Source organism: Xiphias gladius, chromosome 3 (genome assembly GCF_016859285.1).
Source record: "Xiphias gladius isolate SHS-SW01 ecotype Sanya breed wild chromosome 3, ASM1685928v1, whole genome shotgun sequence".
In the NCBI taxonomy this organism is placed as follows: domain Eukaryota; kingdom Metazoa; phylum Chordata; class Actinopteri; order Istiophoriformes; family Xiphiidae; genus Xiphias; species Xiphias gladius.
The window spans coordinates 19,077,475-19,101,036 of NC_053402.1; the positions used below are offsets into that span (position 1 = coordinate 19,077,475).

The window sequence follows — 23,562 nt, forward strand, 5'->3', positions numbered from 1 at the left end:
AAAAGAGTCACAAAGTAGCTTCTTAATTCATTTAAAATATTGTCTGACTATAACTGATGTAAGATTGTATTTATTCATAAAAGAAAGGTAGGCCAAGTGAACTCTCACTTATTCTGGCTTCCTAAAACAGATATGGTATGCTCTTCCTTGCAGGCAAATCCATTCAGCCATTTAACTTCATTCACAGTGCAAGTTTGATTCAGATATATATACATATTTAAGCTTCTACTTGTGGGATTTTCAAAAAATTCACTTCAGTTACATAAAAAGGAGCAGCCTCTTTTATCTGAAATTAAATGTAGAAGCAATTTTGGCCCTGAGCTGCGTGGCTCTCTCCCAAGCCCAGCAGACGAGAAAGAGCCCCCACCATTCAATGACGCGGGACAAGTGCATCAATGCTGCTGGGGATACTGGAGATCCCCGCCTCCTCTTATTACCGCAGGAGCAAGGGGTTGCTCGACAGCACCACTGATGGTGTATAACACAGCACGGATACAAAGACCATCCTCACCACCAATCATATGAATAAATCTTTTGCTCTAAAGCAACAAAAACAGCAGTCACAATCTGGAAAAAAGGAAGTTTCCGACGATGAACGATTAAAGGGGAACTCCAGCGACTTTACACATCAGAGTTACAGGTCTTGGGGAGTACTAGTGCATATGTGAATAACGCTGTATAACACCTTTTGTGGCTCCAGAGGGAGCTGTGCAAAATCTGATTTTGTTACTGTTTTTTTTTTAACTGACCATCATTAGTGCCGATGTTATAGAAGTGCTACACTAACTCAGTGGAGTACACGTCATACAAAGTCATACAGCATTGTCTTCTTGCTACTTTCGGGGGAACCCCCCCCCCCCCCCAGATATCTCAAATTAGTAGTAAAAAGCCTTTGGACAGTGATTAACGATCATGCATCTCACTGAGGCTGTGAGTTGGCTTCGAGGCTCCTGGTGCTAACATTTACTCAGCACAAAAAAATACTGCTCCAAGTTTCCATTCAAGTGAAACATGCAAAACATTAAAAAAAAGTTGTCAGATATTCCAATAACAGCATGAATCCTTTCAGTCCAGGACTGCTGTCAGAAATCAGTGCTGTGTGAACCCAGTAATGATACCTAAATATTGCTTGTATTAAAGGCAAAGGTAGAGACAGAGAGAGAGAGAGAGGGGGGGGGGAGGTGGGGCTCTCCCCAACTTCTCTTTTTCTGTTTGAAAACAGAGGGTGGGATGGGCAAAGGAAATAGATAAAGAGAGAGGGTGATGGTGGTGCACCAATGGACCACAGTTGTTCTAACCTGATCAGAGGATCTCTGTTCTCTGAATCAACCCATCCTAGGAAATAAGGGCTTCCTGTTGTTTTATAGAGGCTTCCTGCAAAAAGGTTGAGATATATAATATCTACCCACCAGGGGAGAGGGACAGAACATCGTCAGGCAAAATGACAGACACCAGTTTCTCACTTATGTTTTATGGCTGTTTCGTTACTCTTCTCATCTGGGGTAAGTAGAGGATTTACACTGTCCATTTCTTTACTATATCATTGCACTTCTTTACTTGCCCTCTATCTCACCTCTCAACAGGAATGCTTAGGGGCTTTCAGTGCTTTTTAAAAGGAGCTTAGTTAGTCTCATGATTGAGTTTTATACTTGAAAGAGTTTGGTTTAAGGGTCATAGAGGGATTTTGATCAAGCTGTGACAGCAAATTTGTTTTTAAAAAAATAATTTTGTGTTGTAGTGGTTGTTGAGAATGCTATTATCTGACTATTACAATGTATTGTGTGATTCATGCCATTGTTATTATTGCTCCAATTTATTAAATAAGATGTTTTATTCTTGCGGGAAGGGAAAGGGTTGTTAGTTTCAGTATCCTTTAAGTGAATATATTGTGATTTCCTCTAAGCAGTGGCAGACAAAGGGAGGATACAGTGACCTGTTTACTGCATACAGCTTAGTCATTGTTATTTCCTTTACCTCCTCTACTTTCACAAGCTCTGAAATTTGTATATACTGAATTATCTACAATAATTTAGTTCGATAATTTCTTTTTTCCCATTATTTTATTCCTCTTATAGCAGGATGCACAACAGTGGATGGTCTAGTAGATGAGCAGTTAGCTGTGCAACCCACCGAAATGATGGGTATGTAAAAGAAAAAAATATCTCATGCATGACCATAAACACTTTGACTAACCTAACATCCTTTCTCCACAGGGTATCACTCAATAGAGATGATCAATGCTAGTAAGTTTACAACTTTTTTCTATTACACGTTATTATTGACCATTAACTACACGTCTGTGTGTCCCTAACAAATCAAATCTGCAAATGGGTAGGTACTGACTTTAATTGAGCAGAAATACATTAATCCTGTTTACAGTTTATATGCATATCTTACAGTTTCAAATAATGATTATATATTTTTGTCCACTGGGGGATTGTTTTGGATCGGTTCCTGACACTCATTTGCTTGGCCTGGAACTGAAAAACTCAGAAAGCAGAGCTCAGAGATCCTTTTTTCTGCCAAGATCTCCTTGTGTGTATTATCTTGAGAATCCAAGACAAACTCACGGGGAGGTCTCTACCAGTGAGGGGTCAACAGCAGTAGACAAAAGGTCCATAATGGTTTGGGGTTAAAGGTTAACTAAAACCTCATTATGAACAGCCCCCACCTGGCTCAACTTCCTGAAATTGTTCGTCATTCACCCCATGCAACGTCTGTGTTCAACGCATGAACTCAGAGTTGTGAAACAACTGGAACTTTGGAGCGGCGCCCCTTTCACTGTTCCTCATCCTGTGCCTTCCTTTTTTTTTTCTTTCCTCTGACTGTCCCCCCTCCTTCCCCTGCCAACTCCCCCGAATTCTGAGCTCCTCCCCTGCTGAAAAGACACATTTCCTGATGTCATTACTAAATCAAAATGCTGCTCGGCAAACAGATGTTGTGGGAGGCCCAAGATGTGGATCAGTGACATAAATTAACAAGTTGGTCGTGAGAAAACATGCACCATTTTCCATTCAATCAATGAAACAATTTCTCTCACTGTGCTCTTTAAAGTGGTGAGTGGTGACAGTGAGAAACTATCTTACAGACGTAGCATGCTAATAAGCTCCTCGTGCCATAAAAGAACAAAACTTTCCCACACTTTTGTTGGAAGTATCATTGGTTTTCTTTACTGGCATGTGTGTGTGTAAAGATAGTTGCACTTTTAAACAGCTGGTCAGCTCTGACTACCAACTTTTTCCAGGTTTGGTCAAATTAACCTAGATATGAAATCATGGCTGTCTGCAGAGCACACCCTGCAGAGTCATGATTACATCCACCCCAAAACGCTAAGCCCTAAATGTTTACTTATGTTTCCTATTTGGCAGAGGCAGCCCAAAAGGCAAATAAATCACATGCTGTGAGCTGGCCAGGCCTTCGACTGTGAGAAACTGAGACTAAAAAGCAGAACAAGAGTTAAAGAGTAAGGGTTTTCAGATGTGAGTCCAGCCCAGCTTGGGTGTGCTCGCTTTTATTTGGGAGAATGGAGAGGACAATCTTTGTTGCCTCCACCCCTTTAAAAAAGGAAGAAAATCCTAAAGAAACGTGTGTTGGAGAGGGGAAGAGTTGCTGCCAAGGCGCGGGGCCGTCAGACAGATCTTCGAAGAACATCTGGTAACCGCGGGTAACACTGTTTGGACATCTGGTAACCGAAGGTTACACTGCGTCTCTTCCATCCTGTCGGGTTTCCTGTTATGCCTCGCTGTACACAGTTTAAGAGGCTTAGGTTTATTATACATGGTCATCAGTTGGAGAAAACGCACCTTTATTCATTTTTTCTGACATGAAGGGAGCACTTGGTTTCATTGGGGTATTCTTCTCCTTTCTCTCCGGTGAGTGTGTGGTCTCCCTTCTGCAGCTGCAAATGCTTGCTTTAGTACTAGACATGTAATAGCAGCTCATGAGCTACAATAGACAAAAATTCTCTTTGTATTGAAATTTTAGGGTGCATAACTGTTTCAATGAGTTGAATTAGAAAAGGGACTACATTGCAGATTTGAAGAGGGTTTATAGCCAATAGTCTACATTACTGTTTGATGTAAATGTTTTTAATCTAAAGATCTTATTTTTCTCCCTTTTAGACACCACTTACGGAGAAGATACCTTGCCATTTGGTAGGTGACATGACCTAATAACCATACATAACCACACAACCTGATACTCTATTTCGTCCTGTAAACAGTCATCCAGAATTTAATGCTGATTTCTGAAAATGTGCAACACATCTTTATTGTCATTTCATAATCTGTTTCTGCCGCTCTCTGTCTCATTTTTTGACTTTTTCTCCCTTTCCTTTTGTAACTCTTCAATTCATGCAGCCTGTGGGAATAAATCGCACCTCTGTAAGGATATTTGCGACCTCTGTCATGTAATGTCTGGTGGTCCAACCATGGATTGCCTTTCAGGCCTGTTTAGCATGTTATGTCTCAAACAGTTTGAGAGTTCAATGGCGTCACTGAACAGCACCGAGTGGTGCGTTTGGGGTAATGTGAGAAGGTAAGCAGTATGTGTTCTATGTTTGCAGTTTTAACATTTCAAACACTGATAAATATTTGCCAATTTCTGAACCACTTCCCACACTCTTCTTGTCTCCACTCTGCAGTGTGTATAGTAACTTAAGCCGTTGCACAGAGGATACGTCTGACTGTCTCTTTATCCCATGGCCCAACCCTCTGGTGGAAGAGACCTTTGTGGACATTCACTCCAGGTTTTTCAAGGATTGTCCTACAGAGGAGCTAAGTGACCCACCGCCAGTCATTGTCTTTGCCCTGGTGATAACACCCATCTGCCTGATCCCCGTCATGGTTAGCCTTGTGGTGCTCAAGACTAAGAATGGGGATGGCAGCTCCTGATAATCTTAAATCTCTGCTCCGCTCACAGTCACCAAGAATATGAGGACTGCTTGTCTACACATAGAACACTGCTGCGCTTTCATCTCACCAGTGACCTTGGAGATGGGCGACTCTTTCCGACAAGTTTACTGGCGCCTCACAACTCAGAGGAATTCTAAAAAGTTAGCAATGGAGAAAGCCTATCAATAGACGATTCTGATTCAGAGTTAATATCATATTCTGTGGCATCACAATTATTATGGCCGTTCAGTGACAAACTCCCTGGTGTTAACAGAGACTCACTGTGGCAAAATCTATGTCATTATAAATTCATGTACTGTACTATGTCTCATTAACACTTTTTTGACGAAGAAGCTATGACAAATTATTTGTTTTCGACCACCTGACTGGAAATCTGAACATTGATGGTATTAGTTACGGCCAAACTGGATGCGCATGTCCGGAAAGCAGCTTAATTTATAATGGAGAACCCAATATTCAGGTTTATGATGACAAAAGCTCTAGAGCTTGCAAAAGTGAAAGCAAAATATATTTGTGTTGACACTCCTCATTATGTTGGACACAAGTTGTGTTGGTAAAAGACAAGGTATTTTTTATTACTGAACTCCTGATCTCCTTCTATGCAATTTATTTTGTTTTTGTTCTTTGCTGCTGCTCAGACTTAACTCTGCTTTGAGCCACTAATTAGACAATGTATAGTCTCTTCAATTCAAATCTGAACTGACTACAGGTATGTGTTCCTATTTGCTATGTGAAAAGGGTCTCCTATTCATACACAGGGAGGACAGCAAAATGAGTATAGTCTGAAGCTTGGATGTGGTTATGTGAGTCAAAGCATATGGAAGGTTTGGGGTCAGAGGTTACAGATGGGACACAATGTATGGGTACGCCCAGAAACGATGATCTTTTTCCTCGCATTGTCTATTTTTGAACAGTAAGAAACCCTCGAGCACTTCCCCCTTTCCAAACAGTGACAATCTTCATGATCATATAATGATGAGCTTATTGAGGCAAAGTTTATCTTGCATCTCATTGTAGTTTAGACAAAAGACATTTAGTTTGTCTGTGCAGCACAGTGATAAACACTGAGTAATGACAAAAAGATAAATATGTTATCTTTTGCCGAAATCTTGATAATGTGGGTATGTATTGTCATGACGATAAAGCCATTGTAAGTGCTTTCAGATTTTGAACAAAATGTGTATTTATATACTGTTATTTTTCTGCCATTGTAACGACTGACTGTACTGTCTGAGAGAATGCATTGTGCCTGCTCCCAAGACATGTTCTATATGCATTTTGATTTACTTTTTAAAAATATATATATTTTATACAATTAAATTTACAGTTGGATTGTTGCCTCTATTCTTACTTTTATGGATTTTGGGTAAATGAAAAATTTGATTTCGGAAACTGGTTCCTTTTGGAAACTGGTTCAGTTCCTGTCATGTTCACAAGTATGCATTAACAAAGTTGCGGCTTCATTCTGACAAAAGTCCCCTTTAACCTTTGTCAGTATTTGATTAAACACTCCTTTCCCTTGAGTGCAGTGCAGATGGCATTGCTTTGTGCCTCAGGTAGTTTTTCACTGTATCCTCAGTGAGCAGTATATTGCGGTGCAGTTGCTATGCTGCGCGAGTGCTGATGTAGTGAAGGAAGCACTGACAGCAGTCATGTATCACACCCTCATCTGGCATACACAACACCGCAGGGTGGGCCTGTGTTTGTGTGTATGTTAGTGTGTGTGTGTGTGTCTGGCAGGGCTGGGTGGGAAAGTGTGTTTGGTGACCTTCTTCCTCTCTAGATGCCGGGCCATCCCCATCCCCACCCCCTTCTGATCTCATCCAGCTCTGTGTTACTCCTTATTGTAACAGCAAACCAGAAACCTTTCTGATGCCATTATAAAACCATATCGATCATTTGATATCAGTCACATTACATCCATTGTTCTACAAAACTATATGTGTGCACGTTCAGTATAGAAATCAAATACCCAAGGTCGATCTACAGTTCAAGAGTTTTAAACATTTTTTCAGTCAGTAAACTTTGCCCTCTAGTGGTTGTATGTGATACAGTGACAAACAGCTGTATGACTCAGTAGCAAGTTTTTTAGACCAACACTTACCAACATGGCTGTCAACATCTCTAAAAGAAAGTAAACTCAAAATTAAGCATCGTAATCCCTAGCTGACCCGCTCTTCATTATCTTTGTATACAGACAAACAGCTTATCTTTATATGTGTGCACGTGTAGTCTGTTGATAGAAAGAATATGCCTCGCATTCAGCAGTGTCTGGCAGTCACGGAAGAAAGAAAAATAGCCAACAAAGTTGAGAAGTAACTTACCCGGCCGCTGTATGTTCTGTAGTATGCCCTAGTCATAATGACTCTTCCGTTTCTGAAACAGACCAGGTGCAATCAGTGTGTGACACCGTGCCCCCCCCTCCAGAAAAAAAATGGGGGGACTGAACACCTGGCACAATTAAAAGTATGACAGAATAGGTATCCATAGATGTGTGAACAACTATCACTGGAATACTTTGATACTGTAGAAAACCTAAAAAGGTAATGATTCTCAGGCAACTTCTGGAGTTCTAAGGAGTGTTTATTTTTTCAATGATTTTCTAAGCGGATTTATGAACTTTTATCCGCAATGGAATATCCTCGGAATGTGTAAGTCGCACTGAATCTAAAAATATGTGTATTGTGACTGTGTGCTCAAATTGGACCGATTTAATTGCCTCCATGAACTGTGTTTCTCAGCCTCTAATGCAGCTCAAGCTGCTGACCGCGTTGGTGTGCGGGCCAAACTACAATAACTAACCTGGAAGTTGTTTTTTACAGCATTTGTATGCACTTGTCTCTTTCACATCAGGCAGCATGTTTGCCCCGTAGTGGTATCGTTGGTGTAATCATGAGGCTGGTATTTAACAAGGAAACCTTTAAAAATACATTTCTACTAATACACGGATAAGCTAAAAATATATAAAGAAAAGAACTTGGAGTATTTTGGATGCAAATTAAAGCACAATAATGTCAGTTACTATAAAAGCTTACAAAGCAAAATTGGTGTTATCGGATCGGTCTTGGCATTGAAGCATGCTATCACCAGGAATCCTTCAAAGCAGTATATGAGGCCAGTAGGTTATATTCCAGGCCCTCAGTTATGCCACAGCACAATTACATAACATTTTGAGATGCCTCAGATTGTATATAAAATGATCTGACCATAATCCTGTATAGGCCCCAGTTTCAATGATTCTATGATCTTGACTTGACGCCGTTGGGCTGAAATATTTTTTGTAAAGGATCAGAGAGTGTGTTTGCGGTCCTCCAGAGATTTTTTGTTTGTTTTGTAAAATCTAACAGAGTCAGTTTTGATTGACAAATTAGGAAAATCTGGGAAACTACATCAGGAATTCTTTTGAAACTCGTTTAGCAGATTTAAAATACATGAAATGAATATTAAATACTGAATGTGAGATTAGTGAAGGCAATTATTATAAAACATTTTAAAAGTCCAAAAGAATGTGAGCGGCTTGCCTTGTTGTCTGCCACTGTGTCTTTGTTCATACTTCCACTTCGGGTACCAAATACTGAATTTTCCATATATACACCTCGTGGATTTAATTAGGCTCACTTTGCAAAAAAATGCATACGGTGCGGCCATATATATACTATATGAATATATCTTTATAGAGCTGAGGACAAAGACTGCACTGTGTTGGCACAGTACAAAAAGATAACAGACACCCTCCTCTCTCTGCAGTTCTGATCTCACTCGCAGGCCTCAGCTGTGTTTTCAGTTGCAGGGTGGTGGGTTTTGCCTCTGTCGCGGCCTCTAAGTCATCTCACCGTGGGAGCCGATTACTGTTAAGTCCCAGAGATCTGGCAGAGTGGTTGGAGGGATGACAGATAAGGGCATCTGTACAGCAACTGCTGGTTCCTTTGGCAGCGGTTGCCGCTGGGGACTTTGGCATTGTAGGTGGCTGAGAGTGTCAGCTTCGCTGCTTCTTATGAAGGAGCATTGGGCAGCAGCAGTGACAGCAGGTCAACCTCCACGGCTGGCCAGAGAAAGTCAGCTTCCTGGGGCAGCCTATGCCGAGTTATTGATGAGTGTTTGGTATCTAATTTGATTTATTGATGTCTTTATTCATCAAAAAGCTGTTTACATTATATTTTTCTCACCAACTAGCTTAACGGAGCATGTGCACACTGGAGTTTGGCCAAATTTGCTGAAAATTAAAAGATTGCACCCACTGATGTGAGTCATTCAGTGTGACATGAGTAATTACTTTGTTGTGCGAGATCCGAGCAGCTGGCTCTGCTGTGTCAGAAATGACCCTTCAGCTGGATGCCACCAAGCTGGAAGCAGATGACTGTACTTTCAAGTAGGTTCGACATCGAAACTGCTACTTGATCAGTCGGAATAAATTCAAGGAATTACAGAGCTTGAATGTATGACAAGAGGGAGAATTATTCTTCAGCTCTCCAGCGGGGATGGAAAAGGAGCAGGGCCTGCACCAAGCTGTGAAGGCAAAGATTATTGGTTTGATGAGGATCCCGAGAAACGTATCGCTGTAAAAAACGCAGAGCTGCAGCTGGAGGACCTGAAGGAAGAGCTGGTCTACCTGAGAAATAACCGGGTAGGGATCATCAGAATCAAGATTATAAAACAATGCATGCACATACATTGCCAGCCGAGTCATCATCCAAGTGGAAGTGGAGGCAGCTCTGGGCATTGATGTAAAAGCTGCTGTTTGTGACAACGAGAACAAAATGAACAGTATAACAAGCACTATATACAGTATATAAATATTAATTTGTTGTCACAAACAGCAGCTTTTACATCAACGCCCAGAGTAGTTTAGGAGTACTCCCTGCATCTTATATCATATCAGGAATCGGTGACAACTGACGAAGAAAGCAGGAACAGATCTGGGCCTGTTGGTTCATCTCAGGCAGAAAGGGCACAACAGAAATGAGTAAATACACAGAGGACTGGCAGTCCTCATATGGGACATGGGGGACAGGGAGGTTCACATCGCATCACCACTGAAGACTTAAAGCTGGGTTCGTGGACACTAAGCTCTCTGGTGTGGAATGTTGGGCTCTAAAAAGTAATCAGCCGATCCTCATGGCTCATTTCTTAGACCTGAAGTGGCTAATTTACTGGACACCTGGGGGCAGCACAAACAAGCAGTAAACACAGTACTGACATATTATCTTTTGCTGATATGGCAAACTTGTTTTTAAACTTATTAACTTATTTGCACATCTGAAAGAAACGGAGCAAATATTAGCATGCATTTGGAGTCGTGTTTTTGGGAAAAACAAGTATAATATAGGTATCATAAGCCAGTATATTCACTTTAATATTATATCAGCATTTAATCTAGTATAATATAAGTATTATAAGCAAGTGTATTCACCTACATTTCGTTTCTGTCTTTGGTCTCCATTAAGCCAGTCACTGGCTTTGTCTGTAGGTTGTTTGGTGCTGGGCAGGTAGCGGGTTTTTGGTGCTGTTTCTCTCTCTCTCTCTCTCTCTCTTTCTCTTGCTCTATTTCTCTCTTACTCCTGAAAACAAAAAGGATGCTGTTAGTGCAGTGAAAGTGAACCAAAACAGTAAAGCTGCAGGCCAGAAAGCCAGAACAATGAGCTGAAAGTTGTTATAAAGCTCCACAGAGTGAGGGAGACAGCAGAGTGGGATGATAATTCTCTTTGGGTTCATCACTACAAATACTAGTAGCTATGTGATCCACTGTTAAAATAATAATATTGATTAAAGCAGTAATGTTGTGTGGTTGTTTGCATTGTTACACAGAGTCTTTGAAAACAAGTTTCCATGAAATATAAAGGATGATAACTTTATGTACCACAGTTTATTCATACTCTAACTTAGTGTGTGCTCAGAGAAAAAAAAAAAAAAGTAAAAAGGAAAGTGACAAAGTATAACAAAATTGGGAACTGGCATTGGATATAATCTCTGTAAAGCTCCACATAAACTAATATTTACAGGGGTGATAATAGAAAAAAACAACATATTTTGATGGTTAAATACAATAGGAAAAGTAAGTGTAATAGGTTTGTGACATACTACACACTGACCAATGTTACTGCCAGAGAAACATTCACAAAAAAAGATTCTGGCAGCTCAGTATCTTATAATAATGTACTGTAAGAGTACTGTAGAGAACACTTTCAGTTCCCTGCCTGAGGTTATCTGCACTGTTACATGATGCACATCTGTGTCACTCTGCATGCTGAGAGGTTTCAAAATAACAAACTAACATGATGAGACAATTTCCAAAGGCTGCCAGGAGTAACATAACCTTCAGCCCTCACATCTCCTCCGAAGGAATTATGAAAAGTCTGCGAAATGTGATCCACAGAAAATTTGAAAAACAAAACAAACACGCAGAACAATGCAGCTCCAGCTTCGCTTAAAAATGTTTGACTTTATTGTTTTACCCTTGTAGACTCGCTGCATGGGGACCTGACTGAGGTTGAGGCCTGCAATTGAGGTCCGATGACGGGGCTGCAGGCGCCCGTCGACAGCACATTGGGGGCAGACAGAGCGAACTATCTAAGAGTAGCAGGCCCAGCTGGATGTCAAGACATGTTTGGCGCCAGGATTAACAGAAGAAGACACAGGCTAAGCCACATTAATACCACTGTCTGCTCATTATGTAGGACCTTTTAAGGACACAAAGACTGTTTTTTTTCTTAAAACCAGTTCAACCGTAAATAGATACATTGTATTTTACGGTCATTGTAGTGTCTATGCAGAGTCTTGGAAATATTTTGCATCATGTTTTAAAGGGCTTACCTAGAGCGCTCAGGGCAGTTAAGCTGTGAGTTGTGAGCACGCGTTGTATCAGAGGTGGCCTCTAGATGGCAGTCTTTGAGAGCATATTCTATAATTGCTGGCATTCAAAACTTGCACATTTTAAGTGTATACTTCTATTGACTTTAAGAGAAAAGAATATGTATTGTATTGTTTTTGTACCTTTGGTCACTGGCATGCAGCGGTTTGGGCTGTCTAAAGGGCTTCAGTTAAAAAACTCAAACCTCAGGTCATTGAAATTCAATCATTTTATGCTTCTGTGTGGTTACTCCCAGTTTGAGTCAACATACAATACAGTTCTCGTGTACTGTACGAATAGTTTCAAAGCAAATAGAATGATAGAAATTCAAACAACCTTGGAAGCTGAATCTTTAATGCAAATACTTTTTATCTGACTCTCTTGAGTAAAGCACTCTGAGCTTTGTGAGAAACTTGCCCAGCTTTGTTGAGAGTCTGAAAAATTTTACGTAAACGTTTCCTCGCAGTGAAGAGGCACAGCCACTGAGTGGTCTTGATAATAGGTGGTGATGGTAACAGAGAAAGAACATACTCCACTTCAAGTACAAAGAGAGAGGAGATGCATGTTCCTGCGTTTACTCCACTCTTCAGTCCTTATGAAAAAAAATTCACATCATTAAAACCACTGGAGCAGTTCAACGAAGCAAATTAAGTAAACATTAAACATTTCTTTTTGGTGTCAACATACAGAAAATAGCAAGTATACATGCAAAATTTAAAAGACTGTAAGGGGCTACAAGGGTTTCTTGGCTTAAAATGATGATTTTCCAGGTTTTCTTTTTTTCTCTCTCTGAGATTCTAGGGTTGGTTCAGACCAATCATTTTCTCTCATTCACCGCTGCTCATCCTCCCGCGGTGAGTTTAAGTGGAGCCTTACTGTTGTTTTAGTGCGAACACCTGATTTCTGTCTCGTGAAAAGACATGCCAACTTGGATGGTGCACCTGCACCACCTCCCTTTCCTCTTAACATCCTGGAGGGATTTTGACAGAAGCTTTTACCAAGAAAAACAGCTAGATTCACTCCTGTTTAGTGATAAATAGCATCAGTTTCAATCCACAAATGCTGAGCTTCTTATGTTTATCTACACAGGAAAATACATTCTCCACATATCTTTTGTTTCCTGTTTAAGAAGTCTAATCCCACACTGTCCTTTAAAGATTTTTTTTTCATACGGAAATACAAAACACATAATGCACAAAGACATTCATTTGATATAAAATATCTATATCTGTATGCGCAGGTGCGAATACACTCAGAGATGCTCATCACAAAAGCGTACAAACACACACTCTGTACATACCAATGAAGACACAAACACATGCAGTCAACATCATAATACAAAATATGAAAGAAGACTTATATGCAGGTATAGTCTGAGACTGAAAGGACAAATATGAAAGGAATGTGTGGGAAGCTCCGACAAACAAAAGTTTCTGCATAGTGTCGCCATCTGTATATAGGGACAGTATGTCATTCTCAAATACACCACTCGACAATGCTTCAGAGATTTGAGCCTAAACAGGCCCAGTTTATGCCTCTATATTATGTATGGCTTTTATGCAAATGCAACGGTGACAGTGAGCAAAAACCTTTGATCTAGGCTTCTTTGTGGCTGGAACAGTTAATGCTGCAAAAGCATCACGAATCTAATGGGAAAACAGAATCAGGAAAGCAGTGTTGGGATTGTAAATAGAATCCAGGAGCCTGGTAACTTCGCCTGTGATGTAAATTAAGAGCTGATATTCTTCCCCCTGCCTTAGAACCCCACATTCTCCGAAGGTTAATGACTGTATCCACACAGAATTGGTTGTGCCATTACTGCAAAAACAAGTTCTTTGATGACGAGATAACACATCAAAATTATTACTTCTGCCCATTGAAGAATTATAAAGTTTTTAGTAAGTGAGCTGCGGAACAGTCGTAATAATAGGGTCTTCACCTAAATCCATCCCCGTCTCGTTAAAACCACCGCCTCTGCCGAGATCATAATTGCAAGAAAAGAAAAAAAAAACAAAAAAAAACGCAAGTGTATCTGATCATTTTCTCCTTGAGCTCATTGGTTCATAAAACTGAACCAGCGATTGTGTTTTGAGCAATAACCACATAACTGAAGAGTTTTTTTTACTGTTCCCTCAGGATCGCAACACAAGCAGTTAAAACGCTTTTGATCTCGAAATGTTCTACTGAGTCTAACACAAGGTTGTATTTAACGAAATATTTTTTAACATTTAGGTGTTTGTAGAGACATTATTTAAGATTCTTTTTTGCGGCAAAATTGATTTTAAGAGTTGTGCCCTTACTGTTATGTACACTGGCTGCAATGATTTTCCATAAATTTTAATAATTTAGCTGCAGAATACTTACAAAAAGAAAACAATGGAGTTTCTTAAATGAAACTCACCACATCCAGTGACCACAGCGGAGATGTATGTACTGCTTACATTGTGGCATTCATATGTTCTGAAAACTCATACTGAATGTTACAATGCAATGAGCAAAATGGCAAAAAAATGCATGAAATTTCTGCATTGCAAAACATTTTACGGATGACGGATGTTAAAACAAATGCACATGTGGGTTAGTGGTGGTTAGTTTCACGTAATATTTGCAATTTAAAAAAAAGGGTGTACTGTTAAGACAGTATTAGCGATGACCGATGTGCTTTGATGCAGAGCAACATGAGAAAGGGTGTGTCCCTACGCTGCTTTCATACAGACCCTATGGAGACAACAAAACGCACCCTTTGTTTCTGTCCAAAAACTCAATTTCACTTCAAAGGGATTAATCTGAATCCATTGTAATCACACAAAGCATGCTTTGAATTGGACAAAAAAAAAAAAAAATTTTGCTTTCAAATATTTCATTATTATTTGTTTCTTTTAAAGCAGTTTTCTAAACTCAATCAGCAGACACTCAAACACAAACAGATTCAGCAAAAAGGTTTATTATATTCCTCAAACTACAGTGTCAAGGTAAATACAGACAAGCTCTCAGTGTGTTTTATTAAGCTATGTGCCCTCATCCTCCAGTGAGTCATCCTTTGATTTCACATTTCTAAAGATGCCATTTTTAAAACCAGATGCTATTGAAACAGACAGAGGCTTCGGCTATAAATGCGGATATTGCTTCCCGGATTTATAAACAAAATAAACCATGTTCCAAAGCATATTTACTGAAAGGTAACGCCCAGATATACAGACACATGTCAGCAACAATACACCTGCTAAATCATGCGTGTTGACTGTTTGACAGGTAAAAGCTTGAGGTGGAGGGATGAATTCTGTTGTCGGGACACATGATGGAAACAGTGGTTAGGAGGGGTCTCTAGCACGCCTGCTGACTCATGGGTGTGAAAAGCTTATCCCACACCTCCACCTTCATGATTGCTTTGCCAAGGGGACACATGGTCGCCTTGATATCTAGGTAGTTGCCCACATAATTGATTCCTGACCCATTGGCTTCCTCCCTGACAAACCCGTGCTCATGCTGGTTCTTTTCATAGTACATTTCTTTGTACAAATCCCTATCACAGTTACGGCCCTTTTTATAGATTCCCACTGCAAACCAGTTCTTGTACAGGTTGTAGTCCCAGGGAATTGAGAACATGATTGCCACAGTCTCAATGTGGTCCTTCTGTGACCGCTCGTAAAGGTCGTAGGTCATTACACCAACGCTGCCGGTTGCTTTGCCACTCGACTTGGTGAAAGTGCAAACCTCTGTCTTAAGAGGGCGCACCGTTGGCTGAGGTGGGTTGTATGTCTCCCCATTGTCAAGGTACACCCTAACCAGTACAAAAATAGACACATACATTACACATATGTTTTTCAATCTATATAATACAATTGATATTGTACAAGTCTGGAAATACATGATTCCAGCAAAGTCAGGGCTTACTTGGGGTTGATGAGGCAGTAGTTGTTGGTGACATTTGTGATTTCAATGGTGACACTTCTCCTGCTGCTCACATCGGCTGCTACAGCTTCCGCTGACTCCGACATGTTGCAGTGGCTCTGAAATTCACTTGTAAAACAAAGGTAATTAAGGTGTCAACCAGCTGAGCCAGACAACATCCCAGCTGTGACTAGCACTTCCAAACCCTGCTTAACCATTGCCTAAACCCACTGGGAATCATGAGAATTGCACTTTTTACGGTATTGCCTACCTTCCTGACCTCTGCTCTGCTGGATAAAATCTATTGGCATTACACTGACCTTCAAAGGCTCACAAAGCCGGCACCGAGAATGAATGATGCATTTCCGAGGCTAATGAGATTTCAAAAGAGTTGTGAAGAATCAAAGAATGGCTGCAGGCTTTCTTTGCCTCATTAGAGAGTGTATGTACAATTACAGCACTAAGCACCATGCAATAATGAAGGTAGGGTGAAACAACTAGAGAAAATGAGCAACAGATACAAGATACAAATCAAACAAATGCCCAATCAGGCTGCTATATGCCTCCACAAATTGTTTTTTTCTTAGGAGTCATTTGCTAATGAGCCATTACTTGTGCTGTCTCTTATTAAAGTCTTTTTTTTTTCTCAGAATGTTCTAAGTTACTTACCTGAGCTGAGAACCTCTGTTGCTGTCACCAAATCCCAAAATGGGAAAAGTTACCTGAATGGGATGTGCCTGTGGTTTTACTTATTTTATTATTTTTTTTTTTACCAAGGTTGTATGCACATCACCCAGGGAACACTCCCACTTGCAACCCAACCCCAATTAGACAGTGCACACCCTCCTTCAGCACACATTTACCGGTGAGCCATGGCACACGCGAGAAGAAGACTTTGATAAAACAGCCACACCCTAGTCTGTGGTTGAACTGCTGAACTGTTTCTGGCAGTTGTCTACTGGATCACAGCTTGTTAGATAAGGAGGGACCATTCACTTGGCACATCCATTTTCTCCTAAAGGACTGTGGGCACATAGATGTCGGACTGACTGACTGAGGTGGTTTGGGAATTCCAGTCCTATGATATTGTGTAACAGATTAAAAAGAAGAAAACTGAACGTGTTAAGACAAACGTCTCTGCTCTCGCTACTTTACTCTTCTTTCTTTCGTTGAACCTCTTGCATTCCGAATACCACATGAAAACCACACAATTCAGGGCAAGAAGGAGAGTCTCACAGCCAGTGAAGAACAATTTTGTTATCTTGCCGATTAAAAACATTTTAAAAAATCTACGCAGATATTCCATCTGTTGCTACTCATTAGAACTGGATGGATCCATCTAAGAGATTACCAAAAATCATTACCACACCCACACAAAGTAACGTAAGTATTGCATTTGAATGTTTTATTACCATAATCAAAGAAAAGAGAACGTACGATGTACATAAACCCAAGGGATAAGTTAATGGAGAATCAATGAGCTGGCTGTCAGACACTGATATCTTTAAGCAGACACAAAATACAGATGATAGCAAAATTAGTCCTCCTCTCCTCTGCATGTTTTTACGAATGACAAAATGAAACAGTAGTCAAATCGAATGAAGTTTATTCATTCTGTGGGTTCAAAAAAGCAAAAGAATAGAACACTCTTCCATACTAAAGACCCATTTTATCATGGAGCTCCACTTTAACAATGGCTTTGCCAATAGTAGACATTGTAGCCCTTAGATCAACATATTTCGCTCTGAATTCCAGCCCAGAGCCATTTGCCTCGGAGCGGGTGAAGTTACTGAGGTCTTTCCCATCGTACATCTGGTCGCACAGATGTTTGTCACAGGCACGGGAACGCTCAACCACGCCCACGGCCAGCCGGTTCTTGTACAGGTTGTAGTCGAAGGGCACAGAGAACATGATGGCCATGCGCTCGGAGCAGACCCGGCTCTGTATATGGAACAGGTCATAGGTCAGCAGGCCGACAGCGCCCGTGGCAGTGTGGTCGTCCTTGGTGAAGGAGCACACTTCGGTCTTGTCGGCACGAACTGTAGGCTGGGGAGGGTGGTGACAGAAGCCACTCGTCATGTATACCCTATACAGGAAAGCAAAAGACACACCCTTACCATCAGTACTAATCAGCTGACAACTTTTATGTCACGCTTCCCAGCTTGTTGATGGAAAAACACAGTTTTGTAAGTTTTGTGGAGATTGTCAGTTCACTTTTTGAGTGTTGGGCTCTCCAGGGTGAAACATCTTATGCTGATGGATGGAGTGTGACTGTGCCAGTACTGCTGTGGACTTCAAAGCAACAGTGAGTCTACCTGCATGCGATGTGCAATGAGGCGGTGTGTGTCACTGCATGATGGATAGGTGGATGTTCTCAGCAAAGTGATGTTACACATGAAAAGCAGCCATCCGAGATATGGCCTGTCCTGCCACAGCTAGATAAATGTAGGAGCACGGCACAAATTCCAACATCGATGGGTAATTTTTATTTATTTTATTGTTTTGTTATTCATTTTCACTTTTAATCCGAAGTGGAAGAAACTGACAGATTTCAATGTTGAGATATAGGTGGAAAAATAAAACTAAATACTTATTTATGTTAAATAGGCTGTACGACAGCATTTCATTTTCAATATCATTGAGTCCTGCTTCTAATTAAATACCGTATAACCACATTGAATTAACATAGAATTTTTACACTGGAAATCGTGCTTTTTTATGACTATTAGAGCAAAAAAAGTTGTGGATAGTTCATTTTTCTGAAGTGAGTGGATACCCAAATATCAAGATGCTGATTTGGAGATGTAATCTAGCACTGTAGTCTCAAAACATTTCAAAAAGCCTTGCATTCAGTCTTTTGAAAATGAATGGCTTTCTTGGAACCAGCCAAACTTGGGCATACAACGAGATCATGAGAAAACAAGTGCTGATGCAGGGTTACTTAAAGACTTAGCTAACGTGCACTGCCTCCTATTTAGAGGAAAAAAAAGAGCAAATTATAATGGCTCTGCAATGCTTTTCTAGGCAGTTTCTCATAAACTGAAAGATGGGGGATACCCTTTACAGGTCTTATCAAGCCATCACTCTTTTCATCTTTGAATGGTATGAGAGCATTCATTAATTTGAATTCTTGCACAGTAAATATTCTTGTTTCTTCTTCCAATGACGTTTGATCTTATATACTATGTTCTTTTAATCATTAGAACATGTATTATTACATTTAGAGACTTACTTGGGGTTGATGAGACCGTAGCTGCCAGTGACATTGATTATTTCTATGGTGCAGTTTCTGTTGGTGGTGAGAGTGGCTGACACGGCTTCTGCTGTTTCTGGCATCTTGACTGCAAGACCGACACGACTAAAAGCTTAGAGCACCATTCAGTGGATATTGTGCAGTAAAAAGATACGATTTTTTTTTATAAAACAGATTATTTAGGTCACAAGTTATTTTGGGTCAAAATAAAAACACAAACCTCTAATTGTTTAAGAGGCAAATTACTCTTTTATAGTCAAATCAAGCTGGATTTCTTCTTCTCAATTACATAACTCCTGAAAGGATTTATCCGTACATGCTCTGTGTATATAAAATGTGAATATAGCTTAAATATGTGAGGATGGTTCTTAATCTGAGAATACTGAGAAGAAGGTTTTCTACAGGATAACCAAGACATAAATCACAGTTACCTTACAATCTTGCTATAAGTAAGAGTAATTATATTCACCTTTTGGAGTTAAACACCAGGGTTGTGCTAGACAGCAGCGTCAAGTTCCTTTTCCTCAGATTCTGCAGACAGGTGGAGGGAGTCTCCCTTTGTGTGATAAGCCTCCACAGTGCTTGTTCTAGCACAGGCGTGTCCACCGTGAAATGAACATACACCGTCCCTTATGGACAATTATATCTCAAAGGGAAACACTTGGGCCACTTAATATCCAATTATCACAATATATTTAGTGAACATAATCAATAATGCTAAATACCCGAATCATTCATTAGACAATATTATTATGTCAGCATATCTGTCTTCACATTATACATGGGTGGTATTGATATCACCTTTGTTTCCTGAAGAATTAAGGACCTAAGGGGATTTCAAGAAAATTATTATACTTCGCTAAAGTGCAACTTTATGCAGCGCACTGTGCAAAATCTTATCAGATTATCTCTGTAGTTTAAACTTTATTTATTTTGTATTGCTCTTCAGTTCTTTCAAATTTAATCAATTTTTTTCCATAAGTTTCCAATGAACAAATTCCTTTGCTCCTAAGTCGAGCTCTTAAGATGGTGCATGTATTTCATCAGAACATGAACATGTGTCAGAACATGTATTTCATCCTTATGGAACATCCCATGTTCTTACTTGCTTAGACTGAAACTACAACCTCCCGGGCATTGCTCAACCGATTGCTTGTTGTTGTTGCAGGTGATGGGTAGCGACAGATTCCCTGGAAACCTCCCAACGTCAGTCAGAAATTTCAACACAGTCTGACTCACATATCACTGGTTCTTCTACTGACGACTCTGCTCCCAACGGAGTTTGGAGTAGGGGAGGAGACACTCCCTTCTTCCATGTAACTTACAAAAACAATGTATTATGTAACACATTATGGTACAGTGCAGTGTTATATTTATCCCTAAGATTATAGGGCCCGTGGGTCTTCCCAATTAAGTATGTTTTGCAAACTTTGTGTGTTTTGTGATGTGTTCATTTTTCCACCAACCAGTTCAAGTAATATTATGGCAGCTGTTCTCTTGCATACATCAGGCGCCTGGAACTTGATTTAAATCCTTCAACTTCAGTGCTTGAAGTCACCAGATGGCACCAAATATGCATTTGGAAAAATACATTTGCACTACACAGAAATTGACATTAAATGTTTGCTGTCTGATGGTTGGCCAGTGACCATTGCAGAAAATCTCTGACAAACATCACATATTCAGCAGGCCCTGAAAAATGGGCATGGCTGTGTTCAAATAGTCGTAGCTGCAATATTATGTATCAAGAGCTATGTCAGTGAAATGGAAAGGAACAAAATGGAGTTTATACAAATAGTCACACAATAGTTTAACATATGAAAGAAATTAGCCCTCAGCAAAATTTGTAATGCTTTTTCTGAAACACAATAATGTACAGTAAAGAAAAAATCCTTGATCTCATGATTGAAATCTTATCAAAACAAATACAGTCTCACACAACGCATTTGTGAATCCATAGTTGTGAACGTGGAGCCAAGTCTGACCAGCTCAGTCTGAGATGTCCCAAAATGACTACTGCACAGCGAACAAACCCCTTTGACATGACCTCTCCTCTGCTGCCACCCTCAGGGCAAACTTCACATCTTTACATTTGATTTTTGCTCATACTGTTATCTATGATTGAGAAAAAAATAAAAATCAGCAGATTTACTTACTGGTTTTTTACCTCACTTTTGATATAAATAAGGGTAGCAAAGGTGTAAGCTTTTCATCTATTTCTTTTTATTGAGCACTACAGCCTCACAGGGCTACTAGCATGAATGAATAGACTGTATTTCAAATGCATATGTGCAACAAGAAAGGCAAAAGTCTTGACTGGTTTCTTTCGAAATGCACTTTATGGGATCTACAATCTCACACACATTAACACACACACACTATGGATGAAAAGGGTCACGGAGGATGAAAGAAGCACGTACATACGCTTGTGTGACTCCTAACACACACGCGTGCCTGTTGATGTATGTCTGTGTGTGCACCCTGTGACTGTACGTGCACACGGATCTTAACCGTCATGCTTCATCTGAACTCTCCAACCAAGGAGAACCAAGGAAACCAGCTGTTTATCTAAATGTGGACCACATTAATAGTCTAGTATGAATAATTATTGTTGTTACCTGTTATGTTTTCAACCGTGTCTGTTTGTTGGTTTATTTGTCAGCAGGATTGTGCAAAAAGTACTGAACTGATGTAGTGGACGTGCGCTTGGTGCCAGAGACAGCATTAAGGAAATCACCGTACGGACACGCAGTGTTTGTGGTCCAAAAGGTCTTGAGCTTCCTGCCCTCCAGCAATCCCAAACTATCCCAGGGACAGGAAACTGAGACAAACAATGCTTATCCAAAAAAAACAAAACAAAACAAAACAAAAAACAGACCAGCTATCAGCATGTCAGAGAGATTTATGACCACCCCACTGGTCAAAAGGACACAAGGCAAATGGGATTCAACAAGCCAAACCTCCACGGAGTGAAACTGAATTCTCTCCACCACATTAGGACCAATCTTTGATTAGTATTTGACTCTTACCTTTCAACAAAGAAGGTAACATGAAAGGACTGTAATTATCACTAAGGTGTGAACCCCCTTTCTCACACTGTGGACCCACTGGGATCACACAGAAACACCACAGTCCTCCTACTCTTTCCTTTTCTCACTCCTAAAGGGGTCCCAAATGGCAAACGATGGACCCATACCTTAAATCTCACCGCAGTTCAATCTTAACTGGAAACTCGCATTTTCCTCTTTTCAACAATAATATAAAAATAATTGTTCAACTTTTCTGTAACCTAGTTAATATTATACCTCAAATGTTTCCCACTAATGTGTCGCAACTCTCAAGTCTCCAGGTCTTAGGAAAGCTAAAGTGTGTATTTTGAGATCTGACCTAATATCTACCATGTAACCATCTTGTAACCATGTCTAATTAAGCTTTTTCCATACAAGTGGATAGGCATCGAATATTCTCAATTGTATTTCATTATTTTTGATGTAATGCAATTCCCATTTTTTCATTGATAGTATTAGAAACTGCAGATTCTCTTGTTTAGTCAATTAACTACTTGTATTATGTTGAAGATCTGTGAGTGAGACACTGATGTGAAATTACGATTGCCAAACAAAGTAGGCAAAGCCATCTTTTGCTCATTACTGGGTTGATGTCAAAAATGCTGGTAACCTCTTCTAGTCCTTAAACTTCATTCACAGACATCTCAAAATCTGTTAAGTAATATAACCATAGCATACATAGCCTCAACATATTCTCTCCCACCACTGCCCAATTCATTTAACTGCTCATTTTAGCAACTACTGATTAACATCGTTCTCTTGTTCCATTTTGCGTTGTGATTACCAGTCATTACATTTATCCTGTGTTAGTAGACAGTAGTAAAAACATTTTCTTTATTTGGACCCAATCGTTGCCTGTGTGTTCTTTTAAAGTAGAGATCGGAGATCAATTGAATTGAGAAGTAATGGCCTCTGGTATTAGACTGATTGGATTCACCGTCCAACTTCCTCCTAGGAGGTGGTGACCTGAACAAGTGCTTATATTTAAAATCTGATTAAAAGTAGTTCATGCTACACTGATTTGCACTGAACCTGGTGGAGGGATGGGGCATGGATCAGGGAAAAAACAAATTCAATTTTGGGGCAAATCCAGATCGTTTGCTATGAATTTGATTTTTTTTTTTTCTCTGAAGTCTGGTGTCTGTGGTCTGACAGAGGTATGCGCTCTAATGAGAGCCACTCTAGCTGTTTTGTTTATTTGTCAGCAGGATTACGCAAAAGGTACTCTACAAACTTGGTGGAGGGATGGGATATGGGCCAGGGGTTTTTTTCTTTTAATCACTTTCCTTAACATTGCAAAATAGTGCATTTTCTGTATTGGCGTAGGCATGTGCTCTACTGAGTGACCGGTCTAGTTTTATCTGTTTTTGTCATTTATGTAGCTTTATGTATGTACGTATCATTTTCCATCAGGTAGTTACTATTAAAATGATTTGGTGAAACCGTTTATATGATTATATCGGACCGACGCTATTTTAGCAATAAATCTAATGTATCTCACCTGGTCACATGGTCACATAGTTTAGTAATTCATGTTACACAACAGCGTTTGCACTGCAATGTGTTTCAAGGGTAAAACATGAGGCGTTA

At 40.0% G+C, this 23,562-nt stretch overlaps 3 protein-coding genes across 6 annotated transcripts; 1 reads left to right on the plus strand and 2 right to left on the minus strand.

Annotated features, from left to right (window-relative positions):
- Positions 1 to 1,267: 1,267 nt before the first annotated feature.
- Positions 1,268 to 6,245, plus strand: ramp2 (receptor (G protein-coupled) activity modifying protein 2). Of its 4 annotated transcripts, none has more exons than XM_040123939.1 (6): positions 1,268 to 1,502; positions 2,076 to 2,141; positions 2,214 to 2,243; positions 4,122 to 4,154; positions 4,359 to 4,536; positions 4,643 to 6,245. In XM_040123939.1, exons 1-6 carry the CDS (start codon positions 1,442 to 1,444, stop codon positions 4,890 to 4,892), a joined length of 618 nt encoding a protein of 205 aa, XP_039979873.1. In that variant the 5' UTR covers positions 1,268 to 1,441; the 3' UTR covers positions 4,893 to 6,245. The 4 variants fall into 4 exon arrangements, with proteins under 4 accessions (XP_039979873.1, XP_039979874.1, XP_039979876.1 ...); XM_040123940.1 differs by having other exon boundaries at positions 2,079 to 2,141; XM_040123942.1 differs by having other exon boundaries at positions 1,483 to 1,502; positions 2,214 to 3,872.
- Positions 6,246 to 14,720: 8,475 nt separating this feature from the next.
- Positions 14,721 to 16,377, minus strand: apnl (actinoporin-like protein). Its single transcript, XM_040123741.1, has 3 exons — positions 16,321 to 16,377; positions 15,655 to 15,780; positions 14,721 to 15,541 (listed from the first exon to the last, which is right to left on the minus strand). Exons 2-3 carry the CDS (start codon positions 15,756 to 15,758, stop codon positions 15,085 to 15,087), a joined length of 561 nt encoding a protein of 186 aa, XP_039979675.1. The 5' UTR covers positions 15,759 to 15,780; positions 16,321 to 16,377; the 3' UTR covers positions 14,721 to 15,084.
- Positions 16,378 to 17,057: 680 nt separating this feature from the next.
- Positions 17,058 to 20,084, minus strand: LOC120788177 (bryoporin). Its single transcript, XM_040123733.1, has 4 exons — positions 20,010 to 20,084; positions 19,374 to 19,491; positions 18,884 to 18,992; positions 17,058 to 17,737 (listed from the first exon to the last, which is right to left on the minus strand). The coding sequence occupies exons 3-4, from the start codon at positions 18,985 to 18,987 to the stop codon at positions 17,308 to 17,310; spliced, it is 534 nt and encodes a 177-aa protein (XP_039979667.1). The 5' UTR covers positions 18,988 to 18,992; positions 19,374 to 19,491; positions 20,010 to 20,084; the 3' UTR covers positions 17,058 to 17,307.
- Between the last annotated feature and the right edge of the window lie 3,478 nt (positions 20,085 to 23,562).